The sequence below is a fragment of the Pongo abelii genome, chromosome 21, assembly GCF_028885655.2.
Source record: "Pongo abelii isolate AG06213 chromosome 21, NHGRI_mPonAbe1-v2.0_pri, whole genome shotgun sequence".
In the NCBI taxonomy this organism is placed as follows: domain Eukaryota; kingdom Metazoa; phylum Chordata; class Mammalia; order Primates; family Hominidae; genus Pongo; species Pongo abelii.
Genome location: NC_072006.2, coordinates 37,041,732 through 37,066,026, shown reverse-complemented (window position 1 = coordinate 37,066,026; position 24,295 = coordinate 37,041,732). Strand labels below are relative to the sequence as shown.

The 24,295-nt window shown below is 51.2% G+C and overlaps 1 protein-coding gene and 1 long non-coding RNA gene across 4 annotated transcripts in view; one reads left to right on the top strand and one right to left on the bottom strand.

The window, feature by feature from the left end:
• Positions 1 to 24,295, bottom strand: part of EFCAB8 (EF-hand calcium binding domain 8) — a 108,231-nt gene that overhangs the window by 58,618 nt on the left and 25,318 nt on the right. The window contains exons 8-13 of the mRNA XM_054542133.1: positions 16,446 to 16,581; positions 12,663 to 12,768; positions 9,753 to 9,837; positions 8,753 to 8,877; positions 5,539 to 5,612; positions 3,440 to 3,570 (exon numbers count right to left, since the gene is read on the bottom strand). Coding sequence (XP_054398108.1) covers positions 3,440 to 3,570; positions 5,539 to 5,612; positions 8,753 to 8,877; positions 9,753 to 9,837; positions 12,663 to 12,768; positions 16,446 to 16,581 — 657 coding nt within the window. The remainder of the gene's footprint in view (positions 1 to 3,439; positions 3,571 to 5,538; positions 5,613 to 8,752; positions 8,878 to 9,752; positions 9,838 to 12,662; positions 12,769 to 16,445; positions 16,582 to 24,295) is intronic.
• LOC129052204 (uncharacterized) lies at positions 9,484 to 23,248 on the top strand. 3 transcript variants are annotated; one of them, XR_008517109.1, is made up of 8 exons: positions 9,484 to 9,899; positions 10,238 to 10,468; positions 11,436 to 11,610; positions 13,225 to 13,386; positions 13,467 to 13,618; positions 14,181 to 14,468; positions 17,654 to 17,832; positions 23,022 to 23,248. It is a non-coding gene; the product is annotated as an uncharacterized LOC129052204 (long non-coding RNA). The 3 variants fall into 3 exon arrangements; XR_008517107.1 differs by having other exon boundaries at positions 9,504 to 9,899; positions 11,436 to 11,648; XR_008517106.1 differs by lacking the exons at positions 13,225 to 13,386; positions 13,467 to 13,618; positions 14,181 to 14,468 and having other exon boundaries at positions 16,367 to 17,832.

Below are 24,295 nucleotides of genomic sequence, written 5' to 3'. Positions count from 1 at the left end.
TGAAAGAATTATACTATTTTATCTATTTTTGTATGTGTTTGAAACTTTGTATAATGAAAATATTAACTTAAAATTAATTAATTTAAAAAACAAGGCCAGGCACGGTGGCTCATGCCTGTAATCCCAGCACTTTGGGAGGCCGAGGCGGGCGAATCATGAGGTCAAGAGATCAAGACCATCCTGGCCAACATGGTGAAACCCCGTCTCTACTAAAAATACAAATATTAGCCGTGCATGATGGCGCGTGCCTGTAATCCCAGCTACTTGGGAGGCTGAGGCAGGAGAATCGCTTGAACCGGGGAGGTGGAGGTTGCAGTTAGCCGAGATCACACCACCGCACTCCAGCCTGGGCATTGCAGCAAGACTCTGTCTCAATCAATCAATCAATCAGTTAATCAATAACAAGAGCATACCACAGACAGCAGAGCTGTGCAAAGGCCCTGGGGCAGGAGCACACCTGAGCCTGAAGAAGGCCAGTGGAGCTGAGTGGGCAGGTGGAGGCAATGAGGTCAGGAAGGCAGCAGGCCCAGCCCATGGAGGCCCTCCTGGCCCTGGTGAGGTGACCCCCTGATATCCTCCTGCCATCAGGACTCAATAAAACAAGATCTGAAGGAAACACATATCTTATAAAACCAAGCTTGTCCAACTCACGGCCCATGGGCCTCATGCAACCCAGGACAGCTCGGAATGTGACCCAACACAAATTCATAAACTTTCTTATAACATTATGAGATTTTTTTGTGATTTTTATTTAGCTCATCAGCTATTGTTAGTGTTAGTGTTAGTGTATTTTATGTGTGACTCAAGACAATTCTTCTTCTTCCAATGTGGCCCAGGGAAGCCAAAAGATTGGATGCCCCAATATACACTAAGTGATACCACCACCAATGCAGACAGATAGCCTCAGCAAACAGCTCCAAGCAAACTCCTGCCACAGCCCCATTCAAAGCACTGAACCCAAGACTGAAACTTCCCCATCACATCAGACATTCCCGGAGGCCCCTTTTTCCGGCCTGCAGGGAGCTCCAGGACTTGTCTAGAAATGTACACAGTGCACTGTTTGGTTAAAAAGGCACTGGACGGCCGGGTGCGGTGGCTCATGCCTGTAATCCCAGCACTTTGGGAGGCCGAGGTGGGCGGATCACAAGGTCAAGAGATTGAGACCATCCTGGCCAACATGGTGAAACCCGGTCTCTACTAAAAATACAAAAATTAAGCCGGGCATGGTGGCTCACGCCTGTAATCCCAGCACTTTGGGTGGCCGCGGTGGGTGGATCACAAGGTTAGGAGATCAAGACCATCCTGGCCAACATGGTGAAACCCCGTCTCTACTAAAATACAAAAAAAAATTAACCGGGTGTGGTGGCGTGCACCTGTAGTCCCAGCTACTCGGGAGGCTGAGGCAGGGGAATTGCTTGAACCGGGAGGTGGAGGTTGCAGTGAGCCGAGACTGTGCCACTGCACTCCAGCTTGGCAACACAGTGAGACTCCGTCTCAAAAAAATAAAAAAATAAAAATAATAAAAATACAAAATACAAAAATTAGCCGAGCGTGGGGGCACGCACCTGTAGTCCCAGCTACTACGGAGGCTGAGGCAGGAGAGTCACTTGAACCCAGGAGGCGGAGGTTACAGTGAGCTGAGATTGCGCCACTGCACTCCAGCCTGGTGACACAGCAAGATTCCGTCTCAAAAACAAAACAAAACAAAAAAAGGCACTGGACATATAATGAGGCCCAAGATAAAACTCCAGCTCAAGTGTCTGCTCTAAGACAGTCACTTCCCCTCCCTAAGCTTTGGGTTGCCCATCTGTAAAATGAGGAGTTGGACTAAATTAGCTTTATCATCTCAGGATTGAAATTTCCCCTGAAAAACAACCAGGACAGAAAGGGACAGACACGGGTCTAAATTGCCCTCCATCTCTGCCCCAACCCCACCCTGGCCTCACCCAGTCTCTCCCCAATACAGGCCTTAAATCTCCTGCTGTTCCCCCAAAAAGACTCTCCTGGGGCTCAATCTTCAGCCTGTGCAGGAGCAAAATGTCAGAGCCCCAAAGGCTCAAGGTAAAGACTAGGGGCCGGAGGAAAACTGCAGGGGCAAGAGCAACCCAGCAGAAGACTCCGCGAGAGAACATATCTACCAGTTTATCTACAGTAAACTGCACAGCAGAAGCCACACAGTAAAAGAACAGAACTGGGCCAGGCACGGTGGCTCATGCCTGTAATCCCAGCACTTTGGGAGGCCGAGGCGGGCCGATCACCTGAGGTCAGGAGTTCGAGACCAGCCTGACCAATATGGAGAAACCCCGTCTCTACTAAAAATACAAAATTAGCCGAGCATGGTGGCGCACGCCTGTAATCCCAGCTACTCGGGAGGCTGAGGCAGGAGAATCGCTTGAACCCGGGAGGCAGAGGTTGTGGTGAGCCAAGATCGCACCATTGCATTCCAGCGTGGGCAACAAGAATGAAACTCTGTCACAAAAAGAAAAAAAAAAAAACAACAGAAGTGGTGGCTTTTGATAACTGGGTCAGGGAATGGGGACTGAATAAGGAGGGAGCCCCTCAGGACTCCAACCTTCTTTATAATGTTTTCATTTTTTACATGGACAATGCATTTAATACATACTTGTGTGATTAATTGGTTCTTTTTTTTTTTTTTTTTTTTTTGAGACAGAGTCTCGCTCTGTCCCCCCAGGCTGGAGTGCAGTGGCGCAATCTCAGCTCACTGCAAGCTCCGCCTCTTGGGTTCATGCCATTCTCCTGCCTCAGCCTCCCAAGTAGCTGGGACTACAGGTGCCCACCACCACGCCTGGCTAATTTTTTTTTTTTTTTTTTTGTATTTTTAGTAGAGACGGGGTTTCGCCGTGTTAGCCAGGATGGTCTCGATCTCCTGACCTCGTGATCCGCCCGCCTCAGCCTCCCAAAGTGCTGGGATTACAGGCGTGAGCCACCGTGCCCAGTGATTAACTAGTTTTTCAAAAGAAAAGAAAAAACTTCACTCTAGGTTAGAGGAATCTAGACTGAAGGAAACAGATTGGAACCATCTGCAAAGAACCAATACTGCCAGTTACTGAACACATACCACAGAGGATTCCCTCACGCAACCGTCAAGGAAGTGAAGTACGTGCTTTCATACCCTTTCACAGATGAGGGAACTGAGGGTCACAGAGGAGAAAGGAACTCACAGTCATCCCTTCATTCAGAAAACATTTCACTGACTGCCACTCACTCTGTGCTGGCTTCTGTGCTGAGTTTTGCACATAGGTTGGGAGATAAAAGAAGCTACTGTGTTCTCACCGTGCTGCTGGTGGCGATGCTGGAAAAACTAAACTCCAGAGTCCGTACACCAACCACCATCTGCCACTGTCAGCCCCCATGGTCCACTCACCACCCCCCTCCCTTCCAGCCCCATCGCCTTAGCCAGGAGAGAAGCACTTCTTACCTGGGTTTCTCAGAGGCTTTGGCTGGCAATATTGTCAGCACCAGAGAGGACTTCTCGATGGCCGAACAGGAGACCACCACGTTCATCTGGGGGATGAACTTGACCTGCTGACACCAGTTGGGATGGAGAGCCTGGGAAGACAGTAGCAATGGTGGGAGACTCCACCCAAGGACAACTTTCCAGGCCCAGCCCCCAGAACATGACCAGGTGCTGGGACTGGAGGCGCCCAGAGATCACAGAGTCTAATGCCCTTCTCCTAGTGATCACAAAGTGATGTGGCCCCGCAATCCTAGCCCAGGTCCTATGACCAGCACTGGCCATCACTTGTCACTGAAAATGCTTAAAAGTACACAAGCCTACTTTCATTTGAAATCTTGTAAGTTAGAGGATGGGGAAGGTCAGGCCCATACTAATCATCTCCTGCGAGGAGAGAAAGGATGAATTCAAGCCTGTCCAGGCCACAGTCTAGTTATCCACAGGGAGCCCCCTCTACAGATGGGCTGTGCTCCCGGCCCACTGCCACCCTCCATGTTTGTCTCAGCATGGAGTGCTCACGGAAGCACGGAGGGCATGAGAATGTGCATTTCACTGCAACTTGAGCCACAAAAGATGACACGCAGTCGAAGGGGCTAGCTGGGCTCTGAATTCTCTGGCACCAACTCTGTGACCTGGACCAGTGCCTGGCCTCCCAATCTAGAGATTTTCCTCTCTGGGACGAGAATGGAAAAGGCAGGTTGGAGAGATTGGCTCATCAAATATTTCTTCAGTGCTTTCTACATGCAAGACCCTGAGCTGGGTTTTACACACACTGTCACCAAGCATCTGTCGCAATGAAGGCACCGAATCCAAGACACTGAGTGAGACCTGGAGGGAAAACCAAGCCCAAGATGAGCTTCCCACAGAAGACAGAAGAGCGGGTGCAGTGGCTCACGCCTGTAAACCCAGCACTTTGGGAGGCCAAGGTAGGTAGACCAGCCTGGGCAACACAGTGAGGCCCCGTCTCAAAAAAAGAATAAAAAAATTAGCTGGGTGTGGTGCTTGTATTCCCAGCTACTCAGGGGCCTGAGATGGGAGGATCACCTAAGCCCGGGAGGTCAAGGCTGCAGTGAGCCATGATCGCACCACTGCATGCCAGCCAGGGCAGCAGAGTAAGGCCCTGACCCAACCAAAAAAAAAAAAAAAAGTCAGTGCAGGCCTGTTGGACCACCCAGACCGCCCTGAGTGCGTCATTCATTCATTCATTTGTGCAGCAAACGTATTGGTTGGGAGCCCACCAAGCGCAGGGTACTATTTTAGGCACTGGAGACAACCGAGAGCATGAAGTCCCTGCCCTTGAGGAGCTGTCGATCTCGTGAAGGTGACAGCATGAGGAATCAATGGTCGGACCACACAAAGCTGGGAGCTGGTAAACACTGCAGGTGAAGGGATGAAAGCAGAGGTGGGCACAGGGCTGTCCTAGGATGGCTGCTTGGGACCACAGGAAGTAGATAGGGGGAATACAGGTACCTTTGGGGAGAGCCCCGTGGCCTGAAGGCGCAGCACATGCCGAGGCACAGAGGCGGGAAGGGGCTGAGCCCATTCGGGGAACAGCAGAGGAGCCTGCGCCTCTGCAGAAGAGCAGATGGGGAGAAGGAAGGTTGAAAACAAGCCCAGAGCTTGCAAGCAGGAGCCAGATCACCTCACGTCCTGACGGCCGTGGTAAGGACTTGAGATTTTGTTCCAAATGTGATGAGAAGCTACCGGGGTGACTCAACTGTATTTCTAACTCATCATTCCTCTGGCCCTGAATGGAGACAGTGCTGCATGAAGAAAGGAAGTGGGAAACCCAGCTAGAGGCCACTGCAGCCATCCAGGAGCGAGGCGGTGTCGGCCAGGAGCAGGGCTTAGCAATGGCAGTCGTGAGAGGGGCATGGCCACAGAGATGTGGTCTGCAGATAGAGCTGACGGGATCCAACAGCTGCTGCAACCTGTTTCCAAAGACCAAACCCCAAGGGCTAAGACTGAACCCAGGGAGTAAATCCACTTTTTGCATTTATTTTGAGTGGTATGTATGTACAGATAATTACCATTGTAACAGGCCAAGAAAAAAAACAACTCACCTTCAGCCGGTAGCTTCTATGCAAAGCAGACTTCTCATTTAAGAGTTTCTGCAAGGAAACTTTGATCCAGTGATCTGATAAGGGAAAAAACCAAGGTCCACATCAGCAGCTTTCTCCCTTTGCTCGGCAAGCAAAGCCTCAGAAGACATCTTGAGTTGGCTTGCAACTCCTGTGCTTCTCAAAAGGCTTTTCCACCCAAACCCTCACTGGCACCTCACTGTGTCCTGGTGAGCTCAGCGGAGTGCCCCCACCCCAGGAAAAAGACTCAGGCAGATCATTGCTGCCTCCCAGAGTGCCCCTGCCAGTGCATGGCAGAACTAGAACCAGATTTCAGGGCACCTCACGCTTCCTAGGTGCTGCAATCTAAACAAGCTAATTCTTCATTAGGGAGCTCCATCTTTGCTGGAGTGGAGAAGGAATTGAGACTCTAGGCTCTTTTTATTCTGAAAAGTAATCACTTGGGAGTTTGCCATCATGCCTCAAACTACATGCACCACTTGTCCAGAAAGCACAGGTTCCAAAAAGTAGAAGTTCCAGGCATGCATCATAAAATAAACATGTCTGGGCCAGGCGCAGTGGCTCACACCTGTAATCCCAGCACTTTAGGAGGCCCAGGTGGGAAGGTCACTTGAGGCCAGGAGTTAAGAGACCAGCCTGGGCCAGGCATGGTGGCTCACATCTGTAATCCCAGCACTTTGGGAGGGCGAGACGGGCAGATCAACTGGGGTCAGGAGTTCAAGACCAGCCTGGCCAGTATAGTGAAACCCTGTCTTTACAAAAATACAAAAATTAGCCGGGCATGGTGGTGTGTGCCTGTAATCACAGCTACTCAGGAGGCTGAGGCAGGAGAATCACTTGAACCCGAAAGGCAGAGGTGGCAGTGAGCCAAGATTGCACCATTGCACTCCAGCCTGGGCGACAGAGCGAGACTCTGCCTCAAAAAAAAAAAAAGAAAAAAAAAAAGATACCAGCCTGGACAACACAGTGAGAACTCATCTCTACAAAAAAAAAATTAAAAAAATAAAAAATTAGCCAGAAGTGGTGGTGGCATGCCTGTGGTCCCAGCTACTTGGGAGGCTAAGGTGGGAGGATCACTTGAGCCCAAGAGATTAAAGCTGTAGTGAGCCATGATCATACCACTACACTCCAGCCTGGGCAACAGAGTATGACCTTGTCTCAAAATGTAAAAAAAAAAAAAAAAAAACTTAAATAAAATAAAACAAGCCTGCCTGGAGGAATTCAGACAAGCCAGGTGCAGCCCTCATGGGGCTTAGCGTCTCCCGGCTGCTGAAACCATTCAAGGCCAGCAGTTGATGGATCTTCAGGGAAAGCAAAGCCAATCCGACACAGACGAGTAGAGCCAGCACCGGCAGGGACAAACATGGGTCCTCCGTCACAGCAGTTTAAGGAGGCGGGTCACAAATGCTGGGGCAGTCTAGGCTCAGGTTCCCTTCCAGGGATGGACAAGGGAAGAGACAGCAAGGATGGATCTGGGGGCTCATGCCAAGCATTGTACTGCTGCAAAGTCACCAGCCCCATCTTGCAAGGGCAGGAGGAAGCTTGCAAAGTAAGTCCCAGGGAGGGGTGGAAAGTTGCCCAAGACTGCCAGAGTGGGGCTGGTCGTGCACGGGCACAGGCAGGAGTCAGCTTTATGATGTGCTGTGGTGTAATCATCAGTTTACCTGCCTGTCTCTCCTACTAGGCTGTGAGGGAGAGCAGAGAAGAAGTTATAGCATAGTCACTGTGCACTTACTAGGTGCCTAACGTTCCACGTTTCTTATACCAAAGCTATCAGGGAAGTAGGGCCATCCCTATTTGAATAAGGGAACTGAGGCACAGAGAGGTTAAGCAACTGGCTCCAGGTCACACAGAGCTGGGGTACATACCTGGGTCTGTCCATCTCCTCCCAAGTCCACACACTGGGCCCACCTCATCTTCATGTTTGTCCCTAGCCTTCAATCAGTTGTTGGCATGGAAGGACTCCTGCCCAACCAGTGTCATCTGCCTCCCTCGATATCCCATTCACCATGTGGCTCAAAGACCACCACAACCTCCCATGCCAGTTCCCAGGGTGGCGCAGAGTGACTAGGCTCAAGCAGCTGAGTGGGCGGCTCAGGGCAGGGCAGGCACTCGAGGCCAATGAGGCAAGCAGGGTGCCAGCCCACTGCTGTGTCCAGGACAGGATCTGTCCCTGCTCTGCCAGCAGGGGACGCTGCCCCAATGAGCCTGCCAGGGGCCTGTTACCAAGGCCTGGGAACCCCTGGAGTGTCCTGCTTAGTAACTCTGGCTGGAAGAGGGGTCGGTGGCCCTGCATGGGGCCCCTGGTGGCCTGGGCCTCCTGATGGATGTGAGGCAACCTGGAGAGCCAGCACTGTGCGTGCAAGGCTGGATTCTAGAGAGGCTCCAGTTCAGATGAGTTCCCTAGGCGGCCCTGAGCCGTATCCTCTGGGTATCTAGCAACCTGGGCAGAACAGCTCCAATGACTTCCTCCTGCTATTAATCAGTGCGGGATGCAGCCCAGCAAAAGGCTAAAAGCACAGACTCCAGGGCAGGCAGCCAGACTTCAGATCTTAGCCCCTGCTCACCAGGCAGGGGCGTGTACAGGTTACCTCACCCTTTCTGCCTCTTATTATGGGCTGCAGCAGCGGCTCCTCCCTCCTGACAGTAGAGGCGGATTATGGGAGGTGATGTATGCAAAGCGCTCAGCAAGGGGTGCTCCAGACTCAGCTGTGCCCACTTACCCACGCCAGCCAGGCCATGCCCAGGCTCCACAGAGCCCACATCCAGGACAGCCCCTGCCCACCCAAAGGCAGCACTAGAGCCAAGGAGAGCACATGCCTCCTCACCACCATCCGAGGAAGTTAGCATCAGTGCTCTCACCCAGGATCAGAGTGGATGAAGGACTTCCCCAGGGTCCCACCACTGGCATCATGCTGGGCTGAGAAGCGTCCTGCACCCCCAGACCGCACCCACACAGCCTCCCATCCTCAGAGAGGCCACCCCTCTCCCCAGCCCTTGTGGTCTTCTGCTGCCCCCCATCGCCTCTCCCTCTGTGCTGAGCTGAGCGGCATGCACCCTGCGCTTGGAAGCAGACGCCTTCCCAGAGACTCCAGAGCAGAGGCAAGGAGTGGGGGGCTCGGGGACCAGGATGGGCTCAGCACCCACACCTAGGCCATGCCCAGGCCTCTGCCCCCTTCCCCAGCATCTTAGCTACCCCACTTGGAGGCCCTGGGGAGGATACGAGGGTTGAACAGCCCACTGGTCATGTTTTCGGAGGTGAAGACAATGACGTTGCCTTTGACGTCCCCATAGCAGAACACACCTCTGTGATAGTCAGACCTGCAGAAAGATGGAGACAGAAGAGGCTGTGTGGGCTGGGCACGGTGGCTCACACCTGTAATCCAGCACTCTGGGAGGCCAAGGTAGGTTAATCACCTGAGGTCAGGAGTTCGAGACCAGCATGGCCAACATGGTGAAACCTCATCTCTACTAAAAATACAAAAATTAGCCAAGCGTGGTGGTGGGCACCTGTAATCCCAGCTACTCGGGAGGCTGAGGCAGGAGAATCACTAGAACCCGGGAGGTGGAGGCTGCAGTGAGCTGAGTTGGTGCCACTGCACTCCAGCCTGGGACACAGAGTGAGACTCTGAGTCATAAAAAAAAGAAAAAAAAAAAAAAAAGAGGCTGTGGAGCCTCCACTCCCTCCCTGGTCCCCCAACAGCTTCCCTCCTCCTTGGAAGCAAGGGCAGTTCCAACAACACTTTCCGGCCTTGCCCAGACACCTGAGGAGCCAACAAACACGGGCCCAGCAGACCAGGTCCAGCCCATCACTGAACCAGAATTCAACTTTTTTTTCAACCAAAATAAATGAATCCCTAGTCCTCCAGCTGCCCTTTGTTAAGTCACCCCTCGCAATAGACTGTGACATCCCCAGAGACCTCAGCCACAGCCAGACAAGCCTCTGCTGGGATTTGGTGGCTGTCTTGGGTGGGGGAGTAACAATGACTCCAAGCTCTGAGTGACCATGAGAGGTGACCCTGAGAGAGAAGCAGCCTGGTGGGGAGGAAGACACAGGGGGCTTGCAGCCAGTGGGGAGATATTTCCAGATCTTTCCAAGGAGGCTTTCTGGGGGCCCCAACCCTAGTCAGTGATGCGGCTGCTGCAGGAGGCCTGGGCCTCCTGGTTCATGTGAGGAACACCCAGTGGAGACTCACCAGTAGTCCATGACCAGAGCACAGCTGTCCAGATCAATAAAGGTGAAGGCCTGGACACATTTGTGGTCACTAATATCAAAGAAATCTGGGGGAAAGACAGAAGGCCACATGGAGCCCACAGCCATGCCTGGGAGGTCTTCAGTCATGGTGAGTAGCCTCATTGCTATCCCAAGGAATCTCTGGCCCCTTCATCCCTTTTTCCCCCATGGCAACCACAGACAGCTGTTCACAGAGTAAACCCACCCACCGGGAACCCCACTGAAAATCCCCAAAGGCTTCCAACTGCAGCTGGAATAAAATCCCAGGCCGGGTGCAGTGGCTCACGCTTGTGATCCCAGCACTTAGGGAGGCTAAGGCAAGAGGATTGCTTGAGCCCAGGAGTTTGAGACTGCAGTGAGCAGTGATTGTCCCACTGCACTACAGCCTGAGTGACAGAGCAAGACCCTGTCTCAATTAAAAAAAAAAAATCTGACTCCTTCCAACAGATCCAGCCTCACTTCCAGCCTCTGATGAGCAACAGCCTCGCCGTCGTGCTGTCTCCCGCATCTGAACGGCAGCCTCTCACTCTCCTCTGCCTCTACGTGGCCGGCCACCCCAGAGGGCTGTAGGTCACAAGAGGAGCACTGGCTGGACTGGGCTGGGGCCACAAAGGCCGGGGATCACACTGATGCCACTTCCACCCCTGCTTTTGGCCTTGTCTGAGTGCCTCCGATCAGGTAACAGCTGCTCCATCAGGACAGCAGTGATGACATAATTATCTCTAAAATGGGGTTCTAGGCTGGCTGCAATGGCTCACACCTGTAATCCCAGCACTGTGGGAGGCTGAGGCAGGTGGATCACCTGAGGTCAGGAGATGGAGACCAGCCTGGCCAACAAGGTGAAACCCCCTCTCTACTAAAAATACAAAAATTTGCCTGGTATGGTAGCGCGCGCCTGTAATCCCAGACACCTGATGAGCCAACAAACAGGGGCCCAGCAGACCAGGTCCAGCCCATCATCAAACCAGAATTCAATATTTTTTTTTCAACCACAATAAATGAATCCCTAGTTCAGCTACTCAGGAGGCTGAGGCAGGAGAATCTCTTGAACCCGGGAGGCAGAGGTTGCAGTGAGCCGAGATTGTGCCACTGCACTCCAGCCTGGGTGACAGAGTGAGACTACCTCAAAAAAATAAAAAATAAATGGAGTTTTAACACCAAATTCTCAGGGCTGTCTGAGGATAAAGGGTGAGAAAGCCTGGGAGAGCACCAGGTCCCCAGGAAACAGATGTTGCAGTGGAAAGCCCAGGCGGGTCATAGATAGATTGCTCTAGCCCTCGCTGACAGCTGACCACTTTCTCTGTACCACACAATTTAGCCTCATAATGATGTCTGTGTTGATTAACTGCCCACTATGTGCTAGGCACTATGCCAGCAGCTTCACACACCTAACTACTAAGCCACACTCACCCTGGAGTCATGTATCATTGGCCCTATTTTACCTCTGGGTAAAGCGAGGCACTGGGAGGTAAAGTAATCGCTCATAAGAAGACATCTACAGAGCAGTAGAACCAGGCTCTAAACCCAGGTCCTTTTATTCTAGTCCCTGCTTGTTCCAGAACAGCCGCTCTCTCTCCTCCCATTCAGCCTCACATCGCCAGCTGTCATTTCATGTACTAATTTCCTCTTCCTGACCCCCTTACAGGTCTGCTCAGCCAAAGGCCTCATTCATCATCCATCCATTCAATAGTCTTCGAGCATCCAGAAGGTACCAGGCACTGAGACACTGAGTTGAGCAGAACAGATGCAGTCCCTGACCTCATGGAGCTTCTAGTCTGGAAGAGGAGACATGTGCTAAACAGAGAAGCACACTAATACATGTGAGATGACACTGAAAGGGGGACCTTGAAGGGAAGAGGTACAATCTCATGGGGTCTTTTTAACAGAGGATCTTGGACTAGAGGGTCAGGGAGGGCTTCCTGGAGGAAGTAACTTCTGAGATGAGAGCCAAAAGAAAAGCAGAGGCTGTTGGGGCAGAGAGAGGGGCAGGAGGGATGGCAGAGCACAGAGACCGAGGCCACAGCACCTACCGGAGGAGGCCACAGTGACCTCAGCACCACAGGGAGGGGACAGGTGGAGACTACTGGAGGCAGCAGGACTCAGACCTCTGAAGGCCTCACAGACCACACTGAGGATCCCACCTCCATCCTAAGAACACTGGGGTAGGGTGAAGGCTTTCTGCAGAGGGCACTGTAAATGCACATCCTGCCTTTGGGGGCATCAGGGAAGCGCGGTGTACAGGAGAGGCTTTGTTGTTTGTTTTTTTTTTTTTTTTTTTGAGACTGAGTCTCTCTCTGTCGCCCATGCTGGAATGCAGTGGCGCGATCTCGGCTTACTGCAACCTCTACCTCCAGGTTCAAGCGATTCTCCTGCCTCAGCCTCCTGAGTAGCTGGGATTACAGGCGTGTGCCACCACTCCCGGGTAACTTTTGTATTTTTAGTAGAGACGGGGTTTCACCATGTTGGCCAGGCTAGTCTTGAACTCCTGATCTCAGGTGATCCGCCTGCCTCGGCCTCCCAAAGTGCTGGTATTACAGGAGTGAGCCACCACACCCGGCCAGGAGAGGCTATTTAAGTGAGAGTGAAGGGGGCCTGGACTAGGAGTGGCAAGAGGCAGGAGGTAGAATCAGGACTGGAGATAGACCAGTATGGCCTCTGGCTTGTAAATTTGGGTCTGTTCAACATCACTGTATTCATTCAAGCTTTCACTGACCACCCCCTGCCTACTTGGCACTAAGGCCTCTCCACCTGGCAATCCTCCCAGGGGGCTCTGATCCATGTTCACAGTTGCTCAGCCAACAGACTTCTCCCAGGCACAAATGTGTGGCTCCCAGTGGCTGAGAGCAGGGCTGGGGAGCCCCCAGGGACTCACCTATCTTTTGCCTGGTAGACGCAACTGCAACGAGGTTCATATTGTGTAGACATACCATGTCGATGACCCACATCGGCTGGTTGTGGAGCTGCTGGGCCTGGTTAAGCTGGCCAGAGGAAGAGCAGAGGAGATGGGCTGGGACGCATACTCAGGCCAGCGCAGCTCCCTGTGAACCTCTCCTGCCACACAAGGCCTGGAGCCACCACAGACCTGGCATGCAGCCTAGCACTACCACTAAGATTAGTGATGGGGGCCTTGGATAAACTCCCTAGCCTCCCTGGGTCTCAGTTTCCACATTTGTAAAATGGGCTTAAAGAACACCTTCTTTACAACCCCTTTCTGGAGCAGTCTCACAGTTCTATCAAAGTCTTGGCCGCAGTGAGCCACGAACACACCACTGCACTCAAGCCTGGGCAAGAGTGAGACCCTGTCTGCTCCCCCCTACCCCCCCTCCCAAAAAAAAAAAAAAAAAAAAACAACCAAAGTCTTGAATATGCGTAGCTCATGATCCAGGGATCTGTTTCCAAGACGTTTCTATGGGTGTGTTTGCATCTACTCAAAGGGGACGCTGCAGCTGCTATTAGAGCAACAGGCCAGAAGCCACCTGGAAAGCACAGCTGATTATCAACCCACACCATGGACACCACCCAGACATTAAGAACAAAGGAACTGTGCCCATGCCAATAAAGAGCTGCCAAGAGATATGATTAAGTGACAAACCAAGGTAAAAAGCAACATTATAATATGCTTCCATTATCGCATTTAAAAAGAAAAGGGCACAGTTGCTCACGCCTGTAATCCCAGCACTTTTAGAGGCCAAAGGCGGGAGGATCACTGGAGCCCAGGAGTTCAAGACCAGCCTAGGCAACATAGGGAGACCCCATCTCTACAAAATTAAGAAAAAAGGCCGGGCGCAGTGGCTCACACCTGTAATCCCAGCACTTTGGGAGGCCGAGGTGGGTAGATCACTAGGTCAGGAGTTCAAGACCAGCCTGGCCAATGTTGAAACCCCGTCTCTCCTAAAAATACAAAAGTTAGCTGGGCTTGGTGGTGCTTGCCTGTAATCCCAGCTACTCGGGAGGCTGAGGCAGAAGAATCACTTGAACCTGGGAGGCAGAGGCTGCAGTGAGCTGAGATCACACCACTGCACTCCAGCCTGGGTGACAGAGCAAGACTCCGTCTCAAAAAAGAAAAAATTAGCTGGACATGGTGGCGCATGCTTGTAGTCCCAGCTACTTGGGAGGCTGAGGTGGGAAGATCCCTTGACCCCCGGAGGTTGAGGCTACAGTGAGCCGTGATTGCACCACTGCACTCCAGCCTGGGTAACAGAGCAAGACCCAGTCTCAAAAAAAAAAAAGAAAAGAAAAGCGGGGTATGTAGAGAGGATAGCCAAGGAAGAGCACCCCAAAACTGGTCATAGCATTTGCCTGCAAGGAGAGGAAGTAGGAACTGAGGGAAGGAAGACTGACTTCCCCTGTCTGCCCCTCCATAGGTCTGAATCCTGTTTTCCATCTGCAGGTGTCACCTGGTCAAAGTGGCTTACTAACCAAGGATTTGTTCTGCAAAGTTGCGAGGAATGAATGGAATAATGAAAGTTAAAGCATTGAGGGTGGTGCCCAGCACTCAGTAGGAGCTCAGCACTGGTGCCTCCTGCACTCGTGTAGCATGTGCACAGAGAATGTGAGCTGGCACTCCAGGCAGGGAAAGCCACGAGCAGAGCCAGGTCAGCAGAAATGAGCTGCTGTGTCCTGGGGAAGAGGGAGGCCAGCCTACTCGGCTTAGAGTTGGAGAGGAACCGGAGATGAGGTAGGTGTGGCCACCTAAGGCATCTGTATTTTACTCTCTTTTTTTTGAGACGGAGTCTCGCTCTGTCGCCCAGGCTGGAGCACAGTGGTGCGATCTCGGCTCACTGGAACCTCTGCCTTCCGGGTTCAAGTGATTCTCGTGCCTCAGCCTCCTGAGTAGCTGGGATTACAGGTGTGCGCCACTACACCTGGCTAACTTTTGTATATTCAGTAGAGACGGAGTTTCACCATGGTGGCCAGTCTGGTCTCGAACTCCTGACCTCAAGTGATCTGCCTGCCTCAGCCTCCCAAAGTGCTGGGATTACAGGCGTGAGCCTCCACGCCTGGTGCTGTATTTTACTCTTTGAATGACACCACAGGCTCTGAACTGAAGAAAGCAGAAAGAAGTACCATCTGAAAAGCTGGGAGGAAGGAGCAGGGAGGAGCGTAAACCAATTCCTCTAGATGGATAATCAGAAGGAATAGGGAAGGCAGGGGCAGAGAGGAGCCTGTTCCATCAGAACTCAGAGAGCACCAAGAGCACAGAGGACTGTGCTCTCGGGCTCCCTAGGTGGTTCCGGCGGTGAAGACAATGGACCAGAACCCTCCTAAGCCCCTCTCTCCTGCCCAGGGCTGGGGTCTAACCCACACACACCAGTAGCTTGGTAACTCCCAACCCCCGCACTGTTCAGAGAAACCAAGAGCCCTAGGGAGTTTCAGTGACCTGCACCCAAGATCACACCGCTCTTGAGTGGAGCTCAGGCCCCACCTCAAACTTGAGGTCTTTCCATCTGCATGACAGTGGGTGTGTGGTCCTGGGAGGCCTACTCCTGCCAAAGCAGCCCCTCCAGGAAGAATCCAGGTCTGCTGGGCCTTCCCAGAGAGCCTTCCTCTGTCCCCTTCAGCCACTGGAGGTGCTTTGGTGACCATGTAGCAGCCACAAGCAGGAGCTCTGGCTGCAACACACCCTGCCCCAGTCCACACACAGAAAGGGAAGGTGGAGGGCTATGGAAGCCACAGCCTCAGGATGGTGATCGTGACTCCCCCTTGGTGCACCAAGGAGAGCCATGGGTCCCCACAGACCCTAGTTCCACCCAGGCCTCTTCTTCCCCAAAGGATAAGCCCTAATGCAACTGTGAATCACTCTGCAGTTACACAGGCTCAGAAAGCCCTTCATCTGGGGGCTGCGTTCTCAACCTTTCTGTAGAGCCCTGGAGAGCAGTGCTTTCCTCGTCTGCTGGAGGATTCTGGACGGGCCTGGCGACCAAGTACACAGTGGGTTCTCCTGAGTGTCTTCTCACTTACTACTCCCAGCCAGGAGCTGGCAGCACAAAGACAATATATCCAGCGGGGACTTGCTGCGTGCCCTGCCCTGCCCCAAGCACTACACATGTATTATGTCATCATGTGTTCCCAAAAGGATTGTGAAGAAGCACTGTAACCAGCCCCACTTGACAGATGGGGAAACTGAGGCACGGGGAGTATATAGTACTTTGTCCAGGTCGCAGAGCTTGCAGGTGGTACAGTCAGGACTCTGACCCTGGGAGCTGGGCTCCAGAGCCCATGCTCATAACCACTATGATTTCCTGCCTGGACCAGGCAAAAGGCCTGAATCGGTAGGACGTGGGGACAGTGTGGGAGTGGCTGACCCCTAGCACAGGAGTCTTGGGGATGACGATGCCATTCACTGAGATGGGGACACAAGAGAAGGAAACCTGGTGGGCAGGGACAGCTAAAGGGACACCTGTTTGGGCTAATGGGTTTGAGGGGTCTGTGAGATGCCCGCATGGAATGGACATCCAGGTGGAATCCCGCTTAGCAGAAGGGAAATGTGTGGCTTCCACAGTGAAGCCAAGTCAGGACCCAGGTGCTGTGACTGCCAGTCCAGGCTGCTTAGACCATGAATCTGCCTGGCTCCAGGTCACCTTCACCATCGGGGTGCTAAGGCAGAGGCTCTCCAATGACCCATGTGTGCACCATGTGTACGGGCCCCACTCACCCTAAAGGAGCTGATCAGCGAGAAGGACTCAGACCAGAACTGCAAGATCCCGTCTTTGGTGACAGTCAGGAAACACCCGATCTTCTTGAACCGGTGGATTAAAAACACCACCTTCACCACCTCACAGCCATGGTTCCTGTGGGAGGCGATGAGAGAGAGAAGAGCCCAAGCAAAAACAGCTCAGGGAGGGGGCACCTGCGGCAGAACAGAGAGCCACTGAGGAGGAGGGACAAAAGCTGGCGGAGCGTCACGCACACGCATGCACATATGCACGCCAGAAAACCATAGCTGGCTCCTCCAAGTGGGTTTCTACTGGATTATCAACAGCGGCCAAAAGAAAAAGGGCCCCACGTAGAAGCGGATACGAGGCGGGGCTCCGGAAGCGAGAAGCAGCAGGCTTATCCCACGAAGTAGCCAGCCAGCCTCCTCATGATGTGATGGGACAGAGGAGACAGAACGGAGGTTGTTCGCAAAACTTCTTTCATAGGAAAAACTGCCCACAGAGGGTGAGCAGAGTGGAGCCTGAGGCTGAAAACTGAGAAACAGCACTTTCTAGCAACTGCTCTAATGCTCTGGGGTAGAGGGGAGAACAGAACCAAAGGATGAAATCAAAGTGGACAAGGAGCAGTGGGGAATTAGGGCCCCACACACCAAACCCTACAGCCAGCAGCTCCTGGGGCAGGCCTGGCCTCGCAGGAGGCCACCCTTGAGCATTCATACAGGCTTTGATGCTCCCCTCTGGGGGTTTCTTCCCTGCACCCAAGCGGGCTAAGCCAGCTCTCTGGCCATCAAGAATCCCTGCCACTCCAGCTTCCCAACATGGCATGGCACACACTCTCCTACTTGATCTGCCCAATCTTTGGGCCCTGGCAGAGCAGGTGATATTACCTCATCCTACAGGGGCCCAGGGGATAATCATTTGCCTGGAGTTATGCCCTATTTACCAGTAGGGCTGAAACTAGAACCCAGGCACTGTGACCCCTCCTCCAGGGCCCTTTCCAAATCCAGTGGGCCTGGTCTGACTCTGGGCTTAAGGATAACCCACGCCACTGTGAAAATTCAACTGCCATTACCATCTCTGCAGAAGAGCAAGGGAAACATGCCTGGACACGGTTCTCCCCTCTATCCTCAGCCCATGGCTCTGGGTAGATTGTGATTAATATTCTCAGTTGCCCTCTTGTCTCTTCCAACCCTGCCACTTCTGTCAGGGCCAAAGACTGTGCAGAATGGGATGACAGGTGACAGCTAGGAAAAGGGAAGACAGCCCTAAGGAAATGCCATCTCTTGGTTTCCTCACCTGCATGATGACAGCACCTGCACCTCCTAGGGCTGTGGTGGGATCAGATGAGAGGCTGCATTTGGTGCACCCGGTCCAGGCTCAGTAAAGGTAAGTCAATGTTTTAAGTTACTCTTTCATGAAGGTAATTAAATATTACTCGTTTATTTTCCCCACCAAGTTAGAAATGCTCTCCGGGTTTGTAGGTTGAACAAATAAATAGGAGAAAATAGGAACAAGCCTCTTGACATTTTGTTTCAGGACCTTTAAACACCCTTGAGATCTAAATGGCCCGAAGAAATAGAAAGACCTGACCGGGCAGGGTGGCTCACGCCTGTAATCCCAGCACTTTGGAAGGCTGAGATGAGTGGATCACTTAAGGTCAGGATTTTGAGACCAGCCCGGTCAACATGGTGAAACCCCATCTCTACTAAAAATACAAAGGTGTGGTAGCACACGCCTGTAGTCCCAGCTACTCAGGAGGCTGAGGCAGGAGAATTGCTTGAACCCGGGAGACAGAGGTTGCACTGAGCCAAGATTGCACCACTGCACTCCAGCCTGGGTGACAGAGTGAGACTCCAGCTCAAAAAAAAAATAAAGAAATAAACCAGTGAAGGCCTGACCTTATCAAGCAATGTGTTCATGCCAAAATGTACAGTTATGTATTTGAACATACTTCATGTGAAGTGGTTGCTTTTATCTGATTGTATCATGGGAATGAACACTATATCTAATTAGGGAATGTCTCCTCTTCCTACTGCTGTAAAACAGAAGCATGTAAATCGCCCTTCAAGCTATATGAACTGGACATGCTAAATGGGAACCAGTAAGATTGCCCAGGCCCACACAGTGCAGAGTAGAAGCTAGAGCACTGGCAGGGACAAATTCTCCACCGGATAGCCCTATGTGGAGCATTTCCTGGGGCATACGACAAAAGCCTGTGAGCGCCTCCCCGCAACAACTACTGGGACTTTGGACTAGGGAATGTCCCCTTGAGGGGCATTTACTACCTTGTTATGGGACATTAACTGAAGCTACCCCTATGACTGAAGGACATAAAATTATCTTGAAATCTGAAATACCCAGATGTCTTGGGTGATATCAGAGAAATGCTCTAATGGGGCCTACAGAGGCCAGAAGAATTCCACAATAAAATGGAAATGGTTGATCAGGTGCAATGACTCACACCTGTAATACCAGCACTTTGGGAGGCCAAGGCAGGTGGATCACCTGAGATCAGGAGTTCAAGATCAGCCTGGCCAACATGATGAAATCCCATCTCTACTAAAAATACAAAAATTAGGCCAGGCGGAGTGGCTCATGCTGTAATCCCAGCACTTTGGGAGGCCAAGGCAGGCAGATCATGAGGTCAGGAGATTGAGACCATCCTGGCTAACACAGTGAAACCCCGTCTCTGCTAAAAATACAAAAAGTTAGCCGGGCATGGTAGCTTACACCTGTAGTCCCAGCTACTTGGGAACCTCAGACAGGAGAATGGTGTGAACCCACGAGGCAGAGCTTGCAGTGAGCCGAGATCGCGCCACTGCACTCCAGCCTGGGTGACAGAGCAAGACTCTGTCTCAAAAAAAAAAAAAAAAAATCACCCAGGCGTGGTAGCGGCCACCTGTAATCCCAGTTACTCAGGAGGCTGAGGTAAGAGAATCACTTGAACCCAGGAAGCGGAGGTTGCAGTGACCCGAGATGGTGCTACTGCACTCTAGCCTGGGCCACAGAGCAAGACCTTGTCTCAAAAAATAAAATCCCAAAAAATAAATACAATAAAATGGAAATGATTTACTCAGCATCTTGCTACCTGGGGAATGCAAGCAAGAGATACTCACAAGCCGGGAGCCTCTTTACCCCAGGACTGATTCTGGAACTGTGTGAGGTGCTGCTGGTTTCTAGCAACACTTGGACAGTGTGCTATAAACAGCTATCAAGTGGCCAACAAAGAAACGTTGGGTTTACAGTTTCAAAGTGAATGGACAATATTCTGTTTGGAGGGCTGCTACTTGGAGCAAAGAAGGTAGAAACTGATCAGGCTCAGTGGGCTGAATTGCATTTGCATGCTGTTTTTCTTTTTCTTTTTTCCTTTTTTTTTGAGATGGAGTTTTCACTCTTATTGCCCAGGCTGGTGTGCAATGGCACGATCTAGGCTCACTGCAACCTCTGCCTCCTGGGTTCAAGCAATTCTCCTGTCTCAGCCTCCTGAGTAACTGGGATTACAGGCACACACTACCACGCCTGGCTAATTTTTGTATTTTTAGTACAGATGGGGTTTCATCACATTAGTCAGGCTGGTCTCAAACTCCTGACCTCAGGTGATCAGGAAGAATTGAACAGTGGTGGAAGCTCCTGTGTTTGGGATTTTACTGACTCACAGACAGTGATCAACGGCCTGGCCATGCACTCAGGCAAGAGGACCAGGGAAACCTGGCCTGTTGAAGGGATGCCCCGTGGAGCACGGCCCTGTGGAGATTTGAGGGGTGCATTAAAGCTGAACAAGTCAATGCCCCTCAGAAGAACTCCCAGGTTCAGAAGCTGACTGGAATTGACAAGCAGAGATCCCCATGTGCTCCCATGAGGTGGCCACCTGGTTCCATAAAATGAGTAACTAGTGGGGAGCTGCAGAGTGTGGAGATGGGTTGAATCTAGACATGTTCCTTTTGCACTCCCTCAGGCAGATAATGCCAGGAAGAACCGTTCCGTTTGTCAGCAAGAGAGACAGAGACTGCCAATGGCCATGAGACACAGTCCCTGTGGGAAGGCCCTGAAACACAGCAGACAGCTGAGACTGATGCTGGTAGCCCTGGAGGGCTACAAATGGGTCTGGACAGGAACAGACATTAACTCTGGAGTGGGCTTTGCTCAGAGCGCCATAAAAACACAGAGCAGAAGATGTCAGATGGGTTTGGAGGCCGACTGTCATTTCTTCAGACCAAGAAACAAACTCTTCAGCTCATAATGTCCAACAATGGCAGAGAACCCCATTGCTGGTAGAAAGCACAACAGGCAATCGAAACACTGGTTGTCTAAAATGGAGGGGACGGATACATGAAGGGCTGCCTTACCCACCCTCAAGGGTGTGTGCTCACCTTCAGCAGGAGTGGGACCAAGAAGTGTCCTCACTAGATTTTCTGTTTTTCTGGTTGACGTGGGAAGAAAAGCGGGGAGGATGCTGTTGTGCCAAGGGAGGAATACACTTGTAAAATGACTACTTTTTTCTTTCTTACCCAAATTGTCAGAGGCATTTGAACCAGAGCGACTCCATCTTGAATAGTGGCTGGTTAAAATAAGGCTGAGACCTACTGGGCTGCATTCCTAGGACGTCAGGCATTCTAGGTCACAGGATGAGATGGGAGGTTGGCACAAGGTACAGGTCATAAAGACCTGGCTGATAAAACAGCATGCGGTAAAGAAACCAGCCAAAACCCACCAAAACCAAGATGCCAACGAAAGTGACCTCAGGTCATCCTCACTACTCATTATATGCGAATTATAATTCATTAGCATGCTAAAAGACACTCCCACCAGCACTATGATAATTTACAAATGCCATGGCGACATCAGTCAGTTACGCTATATGGTCTAAAAAAGGGAGAAACCCTCAGTTCTAGGAATTGTCCATCCCTTTCCCAAAAATCTCATGAATAATCCACCCCTCATTTAGCATATAACCAAGAAATAACCATAAAAATAGCCAACCAGTAGCCCTTGGGGCTGCTCTGCCTATGGAGTGGCCACTCTTATTCCTTTACTTCCTTAATAAACTTGCTTTCACTTTACTGTATGGACTCGCCCTGAATTCTTTCATGCATGAGGCCCAAGAACCCTCTCTTGCAGTCTGGATCGGAACCTCTTTCCGGTAACAAAATTTTTTTTTCTCCCCTACCTGTTGGTCCAGTTGTCCTAGGGTCCAATTACAAGTGTTGGAAGCAGGGATAATTTCTTTTTTTTTTTTTTTTTTTTTTGAGTCTTGCTCTGTCACCTAGGCTGGAGTGCAGTGGCGCCATCTCAGCTCACTGCAACTTCCGCCTCCCAGGTTTAAGCGATTCTTCTGCCTCAGCCTCCCGAGTAGCTGGGATTATAGGTGCCTGCCGCCACATCCAGCTAATTTTTGTATTTTTAGTAGAGACAGGGTTTCACCATGTTGGCCAGGACTCCTGACCTCAGGTGAGCCACACACCTCAGCCTCCCAAAGTGCTGGGATTACAGGTGTGAGCCACCATGCCTGCGCAGGGATAATTTCTAAGCAAGAAACAGTCACCATGTTTTAAAACGTTGTCAGAATTCCCTAAGGGCCTGATGGGGGTGGATTGCGCCTTCATCCCATCTGACAAAATGGGGGTTAAAAATAAATATAGCTATATTGCCTCATGGTAAAATTGGCTCGTGAGTTTGGAACTCGTGTAACCCTATTCTCTATGAATGAGAATGGACTGAGGGGAAGCACTTGCTACAGTAGCTTTGCTACCAACGATCCAGATGGGCACAGTGGCTGAACCCGATGTCCCTTGCAAAGGAGGAAAAGTTTGAGTAAAAATAAATGACAAATGGAGAAAAGGAGGAATACTAGCTGAGGGTAAAGATTAACAAATGGATTAAATGCAAAGAAATCCAGTATTACACCAAGAACTTGAAGGAGTTCTCAGAGCAAGAGATGACTGGCTGGATGCGGTGGCTCACGCCTGTAATCCCAACACTGAGAGGCCGAGGTGGATGGATCACCTGAGGTCAGGAGTTCGAGACCAGCCTGGTCAACATGGTGAAACTCCATCTCTACTAAAAACATAGAAATTAGCTAGGCATGGTAGCAGGTGCCTGTAATCGCAGCTACTTGGGAGGCTGAGGCAGAAGAATCGCTTGAACCCGGGAAGCAAAGGTTGCAGTGAGCTGAGACCGCGCCACTGCATTCCATCCTGGGCAACAAGAGCAAAACTCCATCACAAAAAAAAAAGAAAAGAAAGATGACATTGTCTCTTAGCTCAATGATTCCAGATCCTGAGAGGTTTATTTGCCAAGCCACCTCCGGCTTTTGGAACCTGACAAGATTGAAAGGAAGCCTACAAACCTGAATGGCCTCAGCTTGGGAGACATTCATATACTATGATGGATGGGATGAATTATTAATCACTAAATGGGACTCTAGGAATGTGCCAGTATCTTTTGAGTTGTGTATTCTTTTGCTATAAGGGAGCTGTGTTCTCTGTGTTCAAAAACCAGGAGTGGGGGCCTGTGGTGTTTTATATATATATATATATATATATATATATATATATATATATATGTTTTGTCCACAGTTCCTAACTCCCACAGCTCCAGAGTCCTGCCCTATGCGCTAGGGGCAGGAATGCTGATGTCATGAAGCTTCCACTAAAAACCCCAGAGGACTGGGTTCTGAGAGCTTCCCTATGGCTGAACACACGGAGGTTCCTGAAGCTTGTGCTCCCTCTCCCCATACCTCGCCCTACACATCTGTTCATCTGTATCCTTTGTAATATTCTTTACAATAAACCAGTAAATGTTTAAAAAATAGTTATGAAATCTCTTATCATTCATATTTATTGGTTATTTCTCAATTAAATCCCAACCAAAATTTTGTTTTAAGTTATTGCTGGGTACAGTGGCTCACACCTATAATCCTAGCAGTTTGGGAGGCCAAGGTGAGCGGATTACTTGAGGTCACAAGTTCACGAACAGCCCGGCCAACACAGTGAAACCCCATCTCTATTAAAAATACAAAAAAATTAGTCAGGCATGGTGGCGGGCATTTGTAATCCCAGCTACTTGGGACGCTGAGGCGGGAGAATCACTTGAACCCGGGGGGGCGGAGGTTGCAGTGAGCCAAGATCAAGCCATTGCACTCCAACCTGGGTGACTGAGCGAGACTCTGTCTCAAAAAAAAAAAAAAGTTACCCTTGGGTGACTTTCATTCAGGCTGCCTTGTCTATTAAACCCCAGGCTTCCTGAGGGCTGGGGCTGCCTTCCAGCTCTTGGTCTTCCCTGTGGCCTGGTCTGGGTCTGGTCCTCTTAGGACAGACCCACCCACAGCTCCCTCCTGACCTGGTCACAAATGTAGGCTGCCACACCTTGTACCTCAGGACCCAGCTCCCCGCCTGGCCACCTGCCCCAGATAGCAGTGCTCCAGGGCGGACTGCAGGAAGGGAGCCAGTGACCTGGGCGGCCCGGGCCCAGCAGGTTAGAGCCCCCGCAGTGCTCCTCATGCTTAGGGAGTCCAGGGGGAGAAACACACAGCGAGGCAGATCAACCCCTGGCACAGACAGAAGAGGTTGAGGGGGTTTGAGACATGCTACCCCCAAATAGGGCACTGCAGAATACTGAGTCTGTTAAACTAAAGGAATTTGAGAAGCAGTATGTTCAGGAAGGACTGTCTGACCTTCCCCTGAAGCCGGTCATAAGACTCATGTGAGGGGTGCCCGAAGACACAGGGACACGGACAAGAATCTGAACTAACGTCCGTGCTATTTCCACCATGTATTACGCTTGGCTCATGGCCCCTCTGTCCTATCTTATTTTTCCACAGCTTTCCACCCTCCATTGAACCTAGCATGAA